Raw genomic sequence first — 14,689 nt, 5'->3', positions numbered from 1 at the left:
TAACCCGCTACGCCACCTAAGCGCCCCTGTATACTCATTCTTGGCCAGTTTCTACTATAGCTGACTTCTCACTCATGGCAGTTTTTCACACTGTATCCGTTTCTGAGAAAGGGAGAGCGCAAATTATTATTGCTAATCAATTTTATTATGGTGGGATCAAGTTTAACAGCCAAATATCTGCTTTATCGTGTCAGCATTACACTGTTGCACGCTTGTTTGAGGTGTCTCCAGTGACATTCCACTTTACCAGCGTATTGAAACAAACAGGCTTTTCTTCCTTCACTGCCTGGAGGAATGTGGCAAAGATGATTAAGATATTTGCACCTGCAGAGAGGCTGGTTGATGGCACATACCTCAGCGGTTGCTCTCTCTCACACTCGATTTCCTGGGAAAACAAAACTTACTTCACTTACACAGTAAGTGTGTAGCCCAGTGGAATATTTTTGCTCATGTCTGTTGTAAGAACTGAACTCAATGACAAACCTTTAAAGGGGCAACTCGGATTGGTACATCCATTTTTGGACTAAATGACAGTGCCTACAGAAAATCATCATACCCCATTGAAATAGTTACTTTATTTGTTGCGTCGCTTAGGATAATGGAAACTGGCCAAGTATGACCATGGCACATACCTCAGTGGTTGCTCTCTGTCACACTCGATTTCCACGGAAAAGAAAACCTAAGAACGGCACTGTACTTCAAGTGTGTAGCCCAGTGGAATATTTTGCTCATATCTGATACAATAACTGAACCACCACTAAATAACAAACTTTTAAATGTATGTATATATACAGAACATATAGTGTAATAATTGATCTCTTGGCTCTATGGCACAGTCTACAGGATAAAGAAAGTCAAATTAAAGAGGACCAGCAGTAATTTCTCCTTACAGGGTTAACATAAACATCATTGGAATCTAATCTTTCCCGTTCATGCAGTACAGATAATCCCTGGCACATTTTCTTGGTTTCCACTCTAGAAAATGTGCTCACCATGAATAAATATCAACAAAGAAACCTGTCACATAACTACAACATAATAAGCCTGTCAATAACACAAGCAGAAGTTACAGTACAGGCTATCCACTGTCATGGGTTGGGAAGTTTCTCTGAATGGGGAAAACAGATGGTAATTTTGAAGTATCCAAGCTGATAGAATCGGCACTTTGTAGGTTAACTGTACAGTTGCCATTGATATGATTGTAATGTAGTTTCTGACTCATGTAGAGGATTTTTAACATGTATGAATTCTGTAAAATGCCTATGGGAATGTCTGTCCATTTCACACAGAATGTAGACTAAGTATCATCTCTGTTCTGTTTATGAACACTCTCCTGAGTTGAACACTCACTGGAGAACGGTTTCATAAACACTTATGGAATGCAGACTCCTATCGCTGTTGTGTCTGTTGACACTATACAAGAGATGTGTTGTGTGTGTGAGTGGGCACTTCAGTCTACCTTCAGTAGGCTGGGTCCAACTCGAGTTGTGAAAGACCATTTTCTTTTAATAAATATTATAATTAGATTTAAAGTAAAGCTATATTGAGTCTCATTTAAATCCACAATCAACAAGTTTGTGTATCAGGAAATAGTTTAGTATTTCTATAGCGACGTCTTTTAATAGGACACACATTGTCCTGTACTCTCCATTCACCTGCATGAGCCCAAAACAGGTAATACAATTTACTTGTAAAACAATTACGGTTGTATTCTTCTTATTTAGCTAATATAATTTTCATTGAAAATGTGTTTAATGAGATGCTGGGTTTTGGAATGTTATCTTTCAGGATTAGTACATGCATATCTGATGGCATGTGATGATGTAATGTGGGGGTGGTTCACTTCAACTTGGCCTATAAGTATGATACACATGTCATTCAAGCTACCCATTCATCTACCGTACAAGCTCAGACAGGTATGTTTTCAATTACTTCATTGTATTATAAACTGTGTGATGATCATATTTTGGCAATATGTACTCTTTTGGGGAGAGAGAGGGAGAGAGAGAGAAAGAGATATTTACTACTGTGTGACTGCTGCCATATACTGTATTGTCAGGCAGGGCAGGTACATGTTGTGAAAATAAATCTAGCATTTTGACTGCCAATGTCACCTGGTCCTAGCATAGATGATTTCTTCTTAGGATGGCTGATGTATAGATCATTTACCTATTTTAGACAAATGTACTTTGTATAAAAGCATCTGTTAAATGTCAAAAATGTAAATGTGTGTTGCTCCGCTTTGACATGAGCTACCGTATAGGGTTAAAAATACACCAATCTTGTTGAATTTTTCACAGACTGGCCTGACCAGACTGATCTGCATGTTTAGCATAACACATGCTGATAGAATATGAACATGCTAAAACGCATACAGTGCCTATAGAAAGTCATCATACCCCTTCACTTTTTCCACATTTTGTTGTGTTATAGACTCAATTTAACATTTATTAAATAAAAAATAAATAAAAATAAAGAATGTGTCATCAATCCACACACAATACAATAATGACGAAGTGAAAACACGTTTTTGGACATTCCTGCAAATGTATTAAAATGTAAACACATGAGCACAAGTATTCATACCCTTTGCTATGACACTCTTAAAATTAGCTAAAAAGCAAAAATGTCATCAACAAATCACTCAATAAGTTGAACTGAGTCCATCATGTAAAAATTATTGTTGACGCATATATTCACAACATATATATTCACAAATACGTCACAATTTTCGTTAACGAAATTAACACTGGTTATTTGAATCCCAGATTACCTTGAGTTATATGGGAAATAATAAAACATGCAGCCCATGTTTACCATAATCAGTGAAGAAACCTTACTGATGACAATTACAGTACTGACTTTACTTTCAAAATGTCAATAACTGTAAAACAATTTATCTCAAATGAAAACACTATTGTCTCCTTGTTCACAGAGAACACACCACCATAGTCAAGAGGATCAACCAATATCCCAAAAAGAGTCACCTCAAATTAAGATTTAGGTGAAGAAGGTCATCATGGAATCACTGTCCATTGCCAGTGGAGGTGAAATCTATTTAAGAAATTCAGGGGAATTCAGGGATTCCATTTCACTTCTGGATCTCCTATATGCAAATCAGTTTGAGAGAGAACAGATACACCCAGCCAGGGCTAATCAGGCAGAGGTACATTTTTACAGAGGAGCTCCACCTCAATGGCTGAACTTCTACTTGGCCGAACAGGCAAAGTCAAATGGACAAGCATCAACTTTCATCAAAAGAGACGGCTACAAGAAGCTGATAGAACTCATTCAAAAGCGAAAAAAGGGCTCCATGGCCTCTTTTATCAAGTTGCTGCACCAGCCAGGCAGTGGAGGAACCACTCTGGCTATGCAGGTACTCTGGGATCTGAGGAAACATTTCAGGAGTGCTGTTCTAAGAGGTTCTACCTCAGATATCACAGCTATTGCTCAGGAGGTGATCCACCTTTTCACAGCAGGCAATCAAGGCCACCAGAATACTGTGCTTCTACTCATGAATGATGAAGGAAACCGGATTGAACGTCTGCAAGACAGCATCAAGACAGAGATGGAAAAGGCCAAGCTCATTGCCGATATGCCTGTGGTGATCATCTTAAACTGTGTTCGAAAGGCTATTATCACAGTATGTGACTCTGAGGATCCCCTTGTCATCCTCAAGACAAAACTTTCTGAGGCAGAGATACACCAATTTGAGAAAAAACAGATTGAGATCTGTTATAGACATAGTGATGAACACAGACAGTTTCATGGCTTTAACATAATGAGTAGTAATTTCTCTCCAGACTATGTTCAAAGCACCTGTGCCGTTCTAAGAGATGTAAAAAAGAAGAGGCAACCTCGAAAGTCCCAGCTTTTTGCGATGGTATCACTGTTGAATGCTTACACCCCTGGCTCCTACCTCTTACAGTCCCAGTGTCAGGCATTCCTTGGCCCTCCAGATCCCATTCACGGTGGCCCTTCGTTTGAGCAGCGAATGGAGCCGTTCACTCAGCTGACAGTGACATATTCTCCACGTGAGGGACAAGACAAACATGTCCGCATGGCTCATCCTATGATCGCAATGCAGTGTGTTGAATTACTGGCTGAGGCAGGTGTGGCCAGAAGCACGACAGCAAAGAACCTCCTGACCAACTGTTTAGTGCCACCATGTTTAGTGCATTTCATCAGGGAGATGTTAACTAAAAGAGAAACAGAAAGAGAAAAGTTTTCTAGGTTGATTGAACATGTCGAAGAAAATGAATGCATTAGCCAATGTATGTCCATTTTAAAACTTGCCTCAAAGAAATTCATGCAAAACAGTGGTTTCCCTCAAGCTCTTGCACGTCTCTGTTACATTAAAGAGGGAGACTATAATAAAGCAGAGTGGTGGGCAAAAGAAGCAAAGAAGAGAGATCCTAATAATTCATTTATCGCTGATACTCTGGGGCAGATTCACAAGAACCATTTGAAGAGAGTGAGAGATTCCTCCCCACGAGAATGTTTGCAAATAGCCAATAAAGCCATTGAGGCTTTCAAAGATGCTGCAAGATCTGCTGAGAATGAGAACGGGATAAACAAGTCAGACGATATGGCCAAAGTCTCACACTTTAACAACAGAGGACTATTTGGTTACGTACAAGTTGCCAACATTATTTTTGACTCACTTATTTCTCAAAGCCCAGACTGGCAAAAGATCCTTACCATGGAAATGTCAGCGGATAAGTTCCTCATATCATTGGGAGACCGAAAACTCTTCAGGTATAAATCTCTCATCACCAGCCTCAGAGATGAAGTGGAGAGGAAATGTGAGTTTTTTGACAGTTACCTTACTTACTCCAAGCTTGGCAAAGAGAAGAATGAGCCATATTACTTTGAGAAAGATGTCAGTGATTGCTACAGCAAATACGTGGGGAAGTGCACACCAAGACACACACAGTTGGTAAGAGGTGTTCCCCAGCAGCAGCTCAAAGAGAACATGGCCCTTACCTTCCCAGGACTGCTTTCCTGTCTTGATAGGAGCTATGATGCATCTCAGTTGCACCACATAACAACATTGTGGAGGGAAATCACACAGGAAGATTTTGATGGGCATGCTAAGCTAAATTTCATCATTGCCAACATCATATTAAGCAATGTGGAAGTCACAATGCTCACATCTCTGCCAACCCTAAGAGACATTCTTAAAACACTTATCGTGGCGGGTTTTGAAAACCAAACCCCAGAGTTTTACATCTTGGCCCTACTACTGTTTTGGCCTGCCTCCGACGAGGAACTGTATTTCAAACTTGACCTCCAGAAATGTCTCCAACAAATGCAACTGTCTTATGAGAAGACATACCAGAAGCACCTCCGATCCAGGTACCTCCTCCCTCTCTTTTTCCTAGGAAAAGGTGAGGGCTACAGTCGACTGGTTCACAGATCTGTACTAAACAATCTATTGCCTAGGGAGAAACCAAATCAAAAGTGGAATCACAAGTGGAACAAGGGAGAGATGTGGAAAATCAGCAGCGTCCAGAAACGACTTCTCAAGGTTCATGGAGTGATTAGACATTTTCGGATTTTCGGATTCATTGATGACAAGGAGATTGAAGTTTGCGCCGACCAAAGAGGAAGCATTTGTAAACAATCAACCCATGTGTCCTTCTACCTTGGCTTCAACATCAGAGGTCCTGTGGCCTTTGGGATCCAGTACCCAAATGTCGGCTGAAGAACCCCATGAAAAGAGCATGATAGGAGAGCATGGGGATCAATAAGTTGATGACGATGGTTGTGCCTATTTGACATGTTTAAACGGATATTCCACTCAATATGACAATGTGGATTACAGCAAAACATTAAATAGCAAAACATAAAAAGAAAAATGCCTCATCTACTCTTGAATGTGCACGTGGTAAATTTGGGTAACTGCATCTATAAACCTGCTTGGTATAAGCAGTTATTCTATGGTAGGATCCTGATGAGGGTGCGCAAATATGATCACATCACCCCCATCCTCAAATAATTTCACTCGCTCCCCCCCTACCTCAGAATTGAATTCAAGGTCTCCCTCCTCACCCACCAGTGCATTCATGGAACTGCCCCCCCTACCTCAAGGAACTCCTCCATACCCCTCAGACCTCACGCACCCTCCGTTCTACTGCCACCAACCTCCTCAAGACCCCAGGACCAAGCTCCGCACCATGGGAGATCGGGCCTTCTGCTTGGTGGCTCCCAGGCTGTGGAATGCTCTCCCTGACCACCTAAGGACACCACAGTCTGTGGATGCTTTTAAACGAGGCCTTAAAACCTACCTTTTTAATAGAGCCTTTTAATTGAACATTTTTATTGTTTTATCTTCTTGTTTTTAATTGTAGCACTTTGAGATTTCTTATGTAAAGTGCTTTTACAAATAAAATGTATTATTATTACTGTTCAATGTATTGATCAACTTAATTTAGAATCTAGATGATGCCAATACTGTGTGGGAACCCTGATGGACTACTAAGCTCTTTTAAATATGCTGGTATAAGTGACTGCATCATGATCAAAGAATACAATGACAACTTATGCTGTCTGGGGACAAATATAGCAAGTTTATATCGGAAGCACTATAGGAGACTAGTAAATGTGTTTGTAACCAGGGAGTAACTAAAGGACTGTAGAATTTAGGAAGGGCTGGTTATCTAACTAACTCGGAGCTAAATCGGCAGTGTAGGAGGATACAGGCAGTATCCCTTTAGACTAGCAGTACTAGCATTAGCATTAGCATTAGAATTAGCATTAGCATTAGCATTAGCTAACAGACAACTAAACACACAGTAATGTAGCAAAGATGAACAAACACATTTATTTAGACAAATGATATATACATCCCCGTATATACTCCCTCCCAGCCGGCCACACACACACTCAATCACTCACTCACACGCAGGGCCTGGCCTGGAAAAGGCTTAGAGTCCCGGACTGAAAGGAGCGCGTTGAGGCCTGGTTGGAGCTCGCATGTGCTTCGAGGAAGGCAGCAGACAAAGGGGGGGGGGTGACGTAGCAACTCGAAGGGAAAGGGGCTTCTTCGTAGTCCACGACGAGGTGTGAATGGCTCAGGTCCGGTGGTCCACGGTCGGTCGCAATCCACCTCGTGAAGGCGACGGCTCTGTCCAGCTTGGGTCTCGCTTGGTCCAACGTTAGCAGCCGGCGGCTGGCAAGGCTGGCTAACGGGGACACAGCTAAACTGGGCTAGCGCTGCCAACTCAACGAACTCCGAACTCCCGCGGTGCTGCGGGTAGCCCGTGATTCACTACTAACAGTCAATGCCAAAGGCAGGTCTCCTCCGACACTCAGAATCTCCCGTTCTCCTTGTGGACTGTTGAGAGATGTTGAATTGCTGCTGTAAGGTTTGCCCTCTGTCACAGTTGTGAACTCAATAATCACTCTTCAGGTCTTCAGCTTCAGCACGGTGTGCGTGTTACTGACTCCGCCATCTTAGATCGACTTCTCGTTTCTCCTTCTCATGTCACTCTCGTTACTCTCATCACTCTGACGCACAGACCACTTCCGTCGCTATATATACACCAACCGAACATACATCCGGTCACGTACGCCAACCATACATCCGGTCACGTACGCCACTCAAAACCACGCCCACTAAACTGGCGCTTACACAATACTAAACAAATCTAAGACAGAACTTATACAATTACAATAACAATACATACACCTTCATGAAAACGTACATGAACAGTATGGAAAATAATAAAGGAAATAACAGGGGCAAAATAGGGCTGATTCGGGGAAACTAACTGGCTCTAAATTGTGGGCCTTCATAACAGTGTTAGTGTGATAAAATATTTTTATTTGATTCGATATATCACTGGTACAAGTAGTGTGGCTAATGTGACGGGTGTATAGTTGAAAACCAATAAAAAAAAAATAATCTTCTAACCTGTGCAGGTTTGCACACAGTTTTTCTCAGTTTCTGAACACTACTACATTTTATGACGTGGGATCTATCTTGACAGATATTAGCATTGTCATGTCAAAAGTTACACTGCTGCCTGCATGTTTGGGTGTCTCCAGTGATGTTCCATTTTACCAGCGTATTCATGTCTGTCATTTCCATTTCCATTTTTGGCATTTAGCAGACAGTGCCAGGGACGCGGGAAGGGGGGTGCTGAGGGTGCTGCAGCACCCCCTAGCGGCAGGCAGAAGGAGCTCCTCCTGCCTGAATTAAAAAAATAAAAATATTATTCAAACAATAATTTAAAACAATATAATAACTATTGTTGCTTTTGGGAATAAAAATAAATGTGTTTTTTGTAATAAATGTAAAAATGTGTTTGTTAGTTTTAATGTTAGTGATCACATGGTCATATCTTGCTAGGGAATCTCTGAGTTCTTTAGCAAAAATGCTAAATCAGCCAGAACAATTGAAGTGGAGTTGGAAGAAGATGCTGAGCTTAACAACACTCCCATTAATGCTCTACTGTCGGACGTTGTTGAGAAAGAGCAACAGACGGCCAGAAACGTATTAGAACTGATATTCAGATCCATCCGATTCTTCGGCAGCGAAGGGCTTCCGTTAAGAGGCAATAACAATCGACATGGAGTGCTGTCTGTAATAATGGTCAACATCATGTTTGTGGACATTGTGGGACACTGTGAGCTGAGTGGAAATTACTGTAAATTCCAACACATTGTTGGTAAAATATTTAACGTTACGTCTTTGTAGTGTGTGGGTGCGTGCGTGCTTAACTATTATTGCCCGTGCATTGGGGCCCGTCGTTATGCCACTGTGTGCGTGTGAGCGAACGAGCAATCAGCGAGAGGTAGGGAGGGAGGGAGGGAGAGAAATCGTTATAATTTTTTCCCTGGCAATTTTTTCCCCTGTAGCGTATATAGACAGCACCTCAGCACCCCCAGTCAAAATACCTTCCCTCGTGCCTGCCTTTATCCAAAGTGATTTACAACAAATACATTTGTCTAAGTAAGTGAATCATCTATTCATCAGTCATCGCAAAAAAGATAATCTATGCTCGGGCCAGAAGCCATTGGCAGTCAAAATGCTAGAATTATTATTATTATTAGTAGTAGTAGTAGAGAAACTCTACAGGTGGGTAAAGGGGATGGAGAGGTTTCAGGAGGGACAGTTAAGGTGTATCCTGAAGAGATTCTTCAGTGTACGGCGGAAGTGACTAGTATTGACAGTTTGTATTCACTCTAACAACATACAGATGGTTTCTGGTGCGAAATACAGATTCCCAGCTGCATTGTAAATCTACTATTAGATACTTTGGACAATGAACATTTAGGCCTATATTTATTTGCATTTCTATCCCTCTCTATTGATCAGATGCTAATAAGAAATGAAATAAAAGCTGGTGGTTGCACTTGGCATTTAGTTGTTTTTCTGCTTTTGTAATAATAACACCAACTTCCATAGTGAAGTCATTGTATCAATATCTTTTTGCATGACAATTGCATAGTTAGTGTTGAGTGTTGATCTCTGTTATTACAGGAGTGAAATAGTGACTACATTAACCTGATGGGATACTCTGATAGCAAAGGGAGACCAGGCTGAAAATAAAGAACATGAAAAAACATTTTTTGGTTTTGGCATAGTTTTGCACACAATACAATATAATAACAACTACTTGAGATACCGATAACATTTCACAGTAAGGTAGAGTAAAGACATGAAAAGATGTTTGAAACAGGACACAGTAAGGAGGATGAGATACTGCGCTCCATTATCCTTGAGCAAATATTGCTGAACTGAACAAGAAAAAACATTAAGAGCACATAATACTGTATACCCTGAGGACATGGTGATTATTCAACCAGAGTTTAGTAAACAGTCTGAAAATGCATCGCACAACAGGGGGAGGGGGAACCATGAGGTCCCTGCCCCGTCCTACCTCTGTCTGACATCAGGATTGGTCCCCTCCGCTTTTCTGGGCCCCAGAACACCAACACCAGTGGGGTGGACAGTGCACCCGGGAAGTCGTGAGCTTAGAATGATAAGGTTCTATCTCCGTTTAGGGCAGTTCAGAGATATTGAGCGTCAAAGTTCTTACATTCCATTATGTTTTGTGAGATGAAACCTTTGTATTATATGAATTACTAACTCAAAAATGTCAACATTTAAAAAAAATAACAGCACACAGGCATTAATAAACACCTAATGGATCAGATTATGTAAAAAAAACTAATTTTGACAAAAATGGAGATGGAACCTTATAATTCTAACGTCACGAAGTGGTAGTTTGTTGAATGTTGGCGAGCGGCTACATTACCTTCACCAGCCTCCGCTGTAAAACAACACTGCAGTGGACAAATTAGGCCTACATCAACAAGTGTTTAATATATCCCGGATTGTAGACACATCAGTAGAGAGGGCCGGGTCTTACATTTTAATTATGACATCTGGTAAATTAACACAACGTGCCACAATAGCAGTTAAAAAAAGTTTTAATGCGACTTCAAAATGAGCACATTTGACTTGTGTAGGCCTACATACTATATTATTCAAATCGTATTGTTATTGGTCAGGTAGGCTACATCTCATACATACAACCTTGATAGTGAACTGCTTTATGAATCTAGCTCTTCATACAAGTCAATACATCAACAATATAATCAATAATATAATAAGACAGTAATAACGCCAGACCACTCAGGTATCTTCTTCTTACCCATCCTTGAGAGGGACTGCTCCCTCCATAACAACTCCATCTGGTGAGCTTAGAATGACAAGGTTCTATCTCCGTTTAGAATGATAAGGTTCTATCTCCGTTTAGGGCAGTTCAGAGATATTGAGCGTCAAAGTGTTTACATTCCATTAGGTTTTGTGAGATAGAACCTTTGTATTTTATTAATTAGTCACTCAAAAATGTCAAACATTTTAAAATAACACCACACAGGCATTAATAAACACCTAATGGATCAGATTATGTAAAAAACTCAATTTTGACAAAAATGGAGATAGAACCTTATAATTCTAACGTCACGATCTGGCGCAGAAACAATGTCATCAGGTTCATCGTCGTTAGGCTGAGGTCGAAGGGACGAAGCTGTGGGTTGGAATGAAAACGCACAATTACGTTGTTGGCTTTCAAAGACAGAAATATCTGGAATATGAATATTGCCTCTATGCGCACCTGGCTTGTCCCATAGGTTACTAGAAGACTACTGTTATTGTTATTGTTGTGTTACCTACTTCGTCACAAGGCTTTGCATATATCTCCTGAATGCTGCACAGTTCACACGTGACATGTTATGTTTAGTTAGATAACCAAACGTAACCAAACATGTAGCATTAAACTGGTCTTTTTTTTTTACTTTACATTTTTATTATCATTTTCTTTTATCAAGTGCAGTCAAACAATATGTCACAACATATTGATGTTACATAAAGGTGTCACGGGTAAGTCGCAAAAGAATAACAGACCATGAATATCTTTCTTAAAAATAAATAATAACAATAAAGTAAAAGAAGAAAAAACAAACAACAACAAAAATAATCCCTAATTTCATCGCTGGCATTAACAACCACAACAACTAATAAACATAATCATTATCACCATTATCAACAACAACAACATAAACTGGTCTTTTAATAACTCACTCTCCAGGCATTAGTATCTCTCGTTGTGGCGCTTCAGTAAAAGCTCGTCTCTTTCTCGTGCGGATTGATTCTCCTCAGGCACATTTTTCGAAAGAAAAGTCCTGATCATTATATCGGATCCCGATAGGCGGATCAAAGCATTTATATTATGTGTATCATCATATGTGTTATTTCCGACACGGCAACTTTTTTTTTGACAAGATGACCTAACTTGTGTTCTCGGAAAAATGTCCACGTATTCACACTCTTCCAATTGTGTTTTCACAGATTCTTTGTTTATTTACATTATCTGTTTTCTATTGTTGGTAAATATGTAAATACGTAAATACATTTGATTTAATTTAAAAAATATTATATTAATTTTGAAGTTAACTGTAGATTATTAATTATTAATCTCTGAGTATTGGAGAAGGGGTAGGATTAAATAAATTAGCTTCTTCCTACTCCTTTTCGGACATGTTAAGTAAATAGTGTTTTGTTGTTGTTGTTGTTGTTGTTGTTATAACTATTTATTTTTTCGAAATAAAGCTTTCATTCATTCATTCATTCATTCATTCATTGTGTGTCCCTTTTCCTCAAGTTTTCTCAAGTGGATCACAATCACAGAAAGCTTTTACTGTGAAGTTCCGTCGGAATGCGGCGCATTCATATGACGTCAGGACCAGAGCACGCGTGTTGCCTTGGCTGCGCAACATCCCAACGGCAAAAGCGCGTCACGAGTTCACCGATTTAGCTCAGCTGTTGACGTTCAATAATATAACCGTGTTTGTTTTCAATCATGTTCATTGGAGACTCGCGGCCACCGTACATGGGAGCAGCACAGAACATGTGAAGAACCTGAGTTTCCTGAGAACGAAAGAGGTAAGATGTTCAGCTGTCACCCAGCCTAGACAGGTGCCTTGCTCTCTATAATAATGTTATTCTGATAGCGCTTAATTGATTAAACCGGTAACATGACCTGGAGATCGACGTGATCCATTTAAAAAGATGAATACAATCAGTAGGAGTAGGCGAGTTTAAAAAAAAACAATGAGGCAATTTCATGTTTTCATGACAAGTTTTCGGAATTTAATTTACCATCTGCAATCCAATGTCGAGATCTGACAACGATGTGTTTCGGGCAGTTTCTGAGTATACCAACTGTATAATCAAACAGGGCAAACGTTGGTTTATTATGTTTACGCAGAGTTGTGTCACTACTATGGCCTTTGAAGCTTAGAGACAGTTTGTCAGCATTTAATAGTTCAACAGTGAGTGTGGCCTTCGTGTGGGGCTGGTTTGCAGCATCCGGTCATTTGGGCATTGCTTTCACTTTGGATTGTCACCCCCTAGAGATTCTAAAAGTAGTGTTGACAGGGATAGGGAAGCTATGATTTCATATGAGGTTTCGTATTTACTAAAGGGAGGAGTCATTGTTAATTTCTAAAATGGTCCTCATCACAACAAGATGTGTTAAATTATAGGCCTAGACCTTAACACGTTTATTATGGCCCTACCAGCAATGTCATGATTCAAGGCAAAAATCAGTGTGTCCATTCAATGAGTAACTCAAACATCACTAATGCTAACAAATGATAGTTTATCCTCAATGTTTGTGTGCCATTGATTTTGCAGTGCAAAATCAGTCAACCACACATACGTCAGGGGTTGGACCACATCCCTTTGCCCCCCTCCCCACGCCATCACCCCGGCTCCCACCTATCATGGCGTCCTGCATGGACCAGTCCAGTGTCCTGGAGGACGAGCTGACCTGCCCCGTGTGTCTGGACCTGTTCAAGGACCCCCACCTCCTGCCCTGCGGCCACAACTTCTGCATGCCCTGCGTGCGCCGCCTCAAATTCAAGGCCGAGCGTGGGCGCTTCCGTTGCCCTGAGTGCCGCGAGAGCCACCGCTGCTCCGCCGCCTCCCAGAAGAACTTCAAACTGTCCAATATCGCTGAGGACTACCGCAAGAGAGGCCTGGCGGTCAAAAAGCCGCTCCAGGAGACTGTGGTGGCTGCCGCCAAGACCCCCATCTTGGTCCCCTGTGACTACTGCCCTCCCTTTGGGGGAAGCGAGGCGGGGAAAGGAGCGGCGGACGCCGCCGGGCCTTCCGGGTCGGCGTCTGGTGAGGTGGCGTCAGCGGTGAAGACGTGTCTGAAGTGCGAGGTGTCCATGTGTCAGGAGCACGTGAGGCCACATCTGGAGCTGCCGGCGTTCAGGGAGCACCCGCTGACGGAGCCGCTGGGGGACCTGAGGAAGAGGAAGTGCCAGGAACATGACGAGATGTACAGGTACTGGTCGTGTCTGAAGTGTTTAGTATATTATAATATATACTATATATATATATATATACAGTATATATATATATATATACACACACTATATATTATATTAGTGTAGGCCTATAATGTTACAACCTTGCCATGAAAACACCTACTCCCCCTTATTTATATATTCAGTAGGTGTTTTCATGGCAACAAGGTTGTAACATTTTTGCAGGTTGTGTAAAATGCCAGGATGTCATACTAGATTTGCCTTTTCATGTAGTATAAACTCACTGCGCACTAATCAGAAAGTCCTTTCTGAGTTGTAGTCCCACAATGCAATGGGGCAGGTAAAACGAGGTCAAGTTTCTGCAACCAGTCCTCGCATTCTGAGTTGCTCTACTCGAGTCTCGAGCCTGCAACCTCTGTACTGCCAACACACATGACCGCTCTCACCTAAATACCTGATTGAAACCAGCTAAGCCACGGAAAAAAATTGCAATTTGACAGGTGGGAGTATTTGAACTTGTAGGAGTCAATTCAGTTACATGGCAGTAGCGAAATTGAACCAATTACCACAAATAATATGGTTGAGCTACATCCATTTCTAAGTATGAATGAAATGTGTCGCTTATGGCCTAAATGGCATGTAGTATGGTTAGTATGCACTGCAGTATATCGTTTTAGTAATCAGTATTTGGACACAGCCTTTTGGCGACTGCTACTCAGTTTTCACTATTGGGCCATGCTACTAAACTGGAAGTAAAACTGTTTCTCCTGAATATGATATTAAACACTATCCCTAACCCTTACCCTAACTTTAACCTCACTCCTAACCTTACTGT

At 41.1% G+C, this 14,689-nt stretch overlaps 1 protein-coding gene across 1 annotated transcript in view; it reads left to right on the top strand.

The window, feature by feature from the left end:
• Window positions 1-13,302: 13,302 nt before the first annotated feature.
• Window positions 13,303-14,689, top strand: part of LOC308169416 (uncharacterized protein) — a gene marked incomplete at both ends in the record, with an annotated part of 13,952 nt that continues 12,565 nt past the window's right edge. Inside the window, one exon of the mRNA XM_080544098.1 lies at window positions 13,303-13,871. Within this exon, the coding sequence (XP_080400224.1) occupies window positions 13,303-13,871 (569 nt within the window). The remainder of the gene's footprint in view (window positions 13,872-14,689) is intronic.

The sequence above is a fragment of the Nansenia antarctica genome (genome assembly GCF_963989245.1).
Source record: "Nansenia antarctica genome assembly, chromosome: 13".
NCBI lineage: Eukaryota > Metazoa > Chordata > Actinopteri > Argentiniformes > Microstomatidae > Nansenia > Nansenia antarctica.
This window is presented reverse-complemented; position numbering and strand designations above follow the sequence as displayed.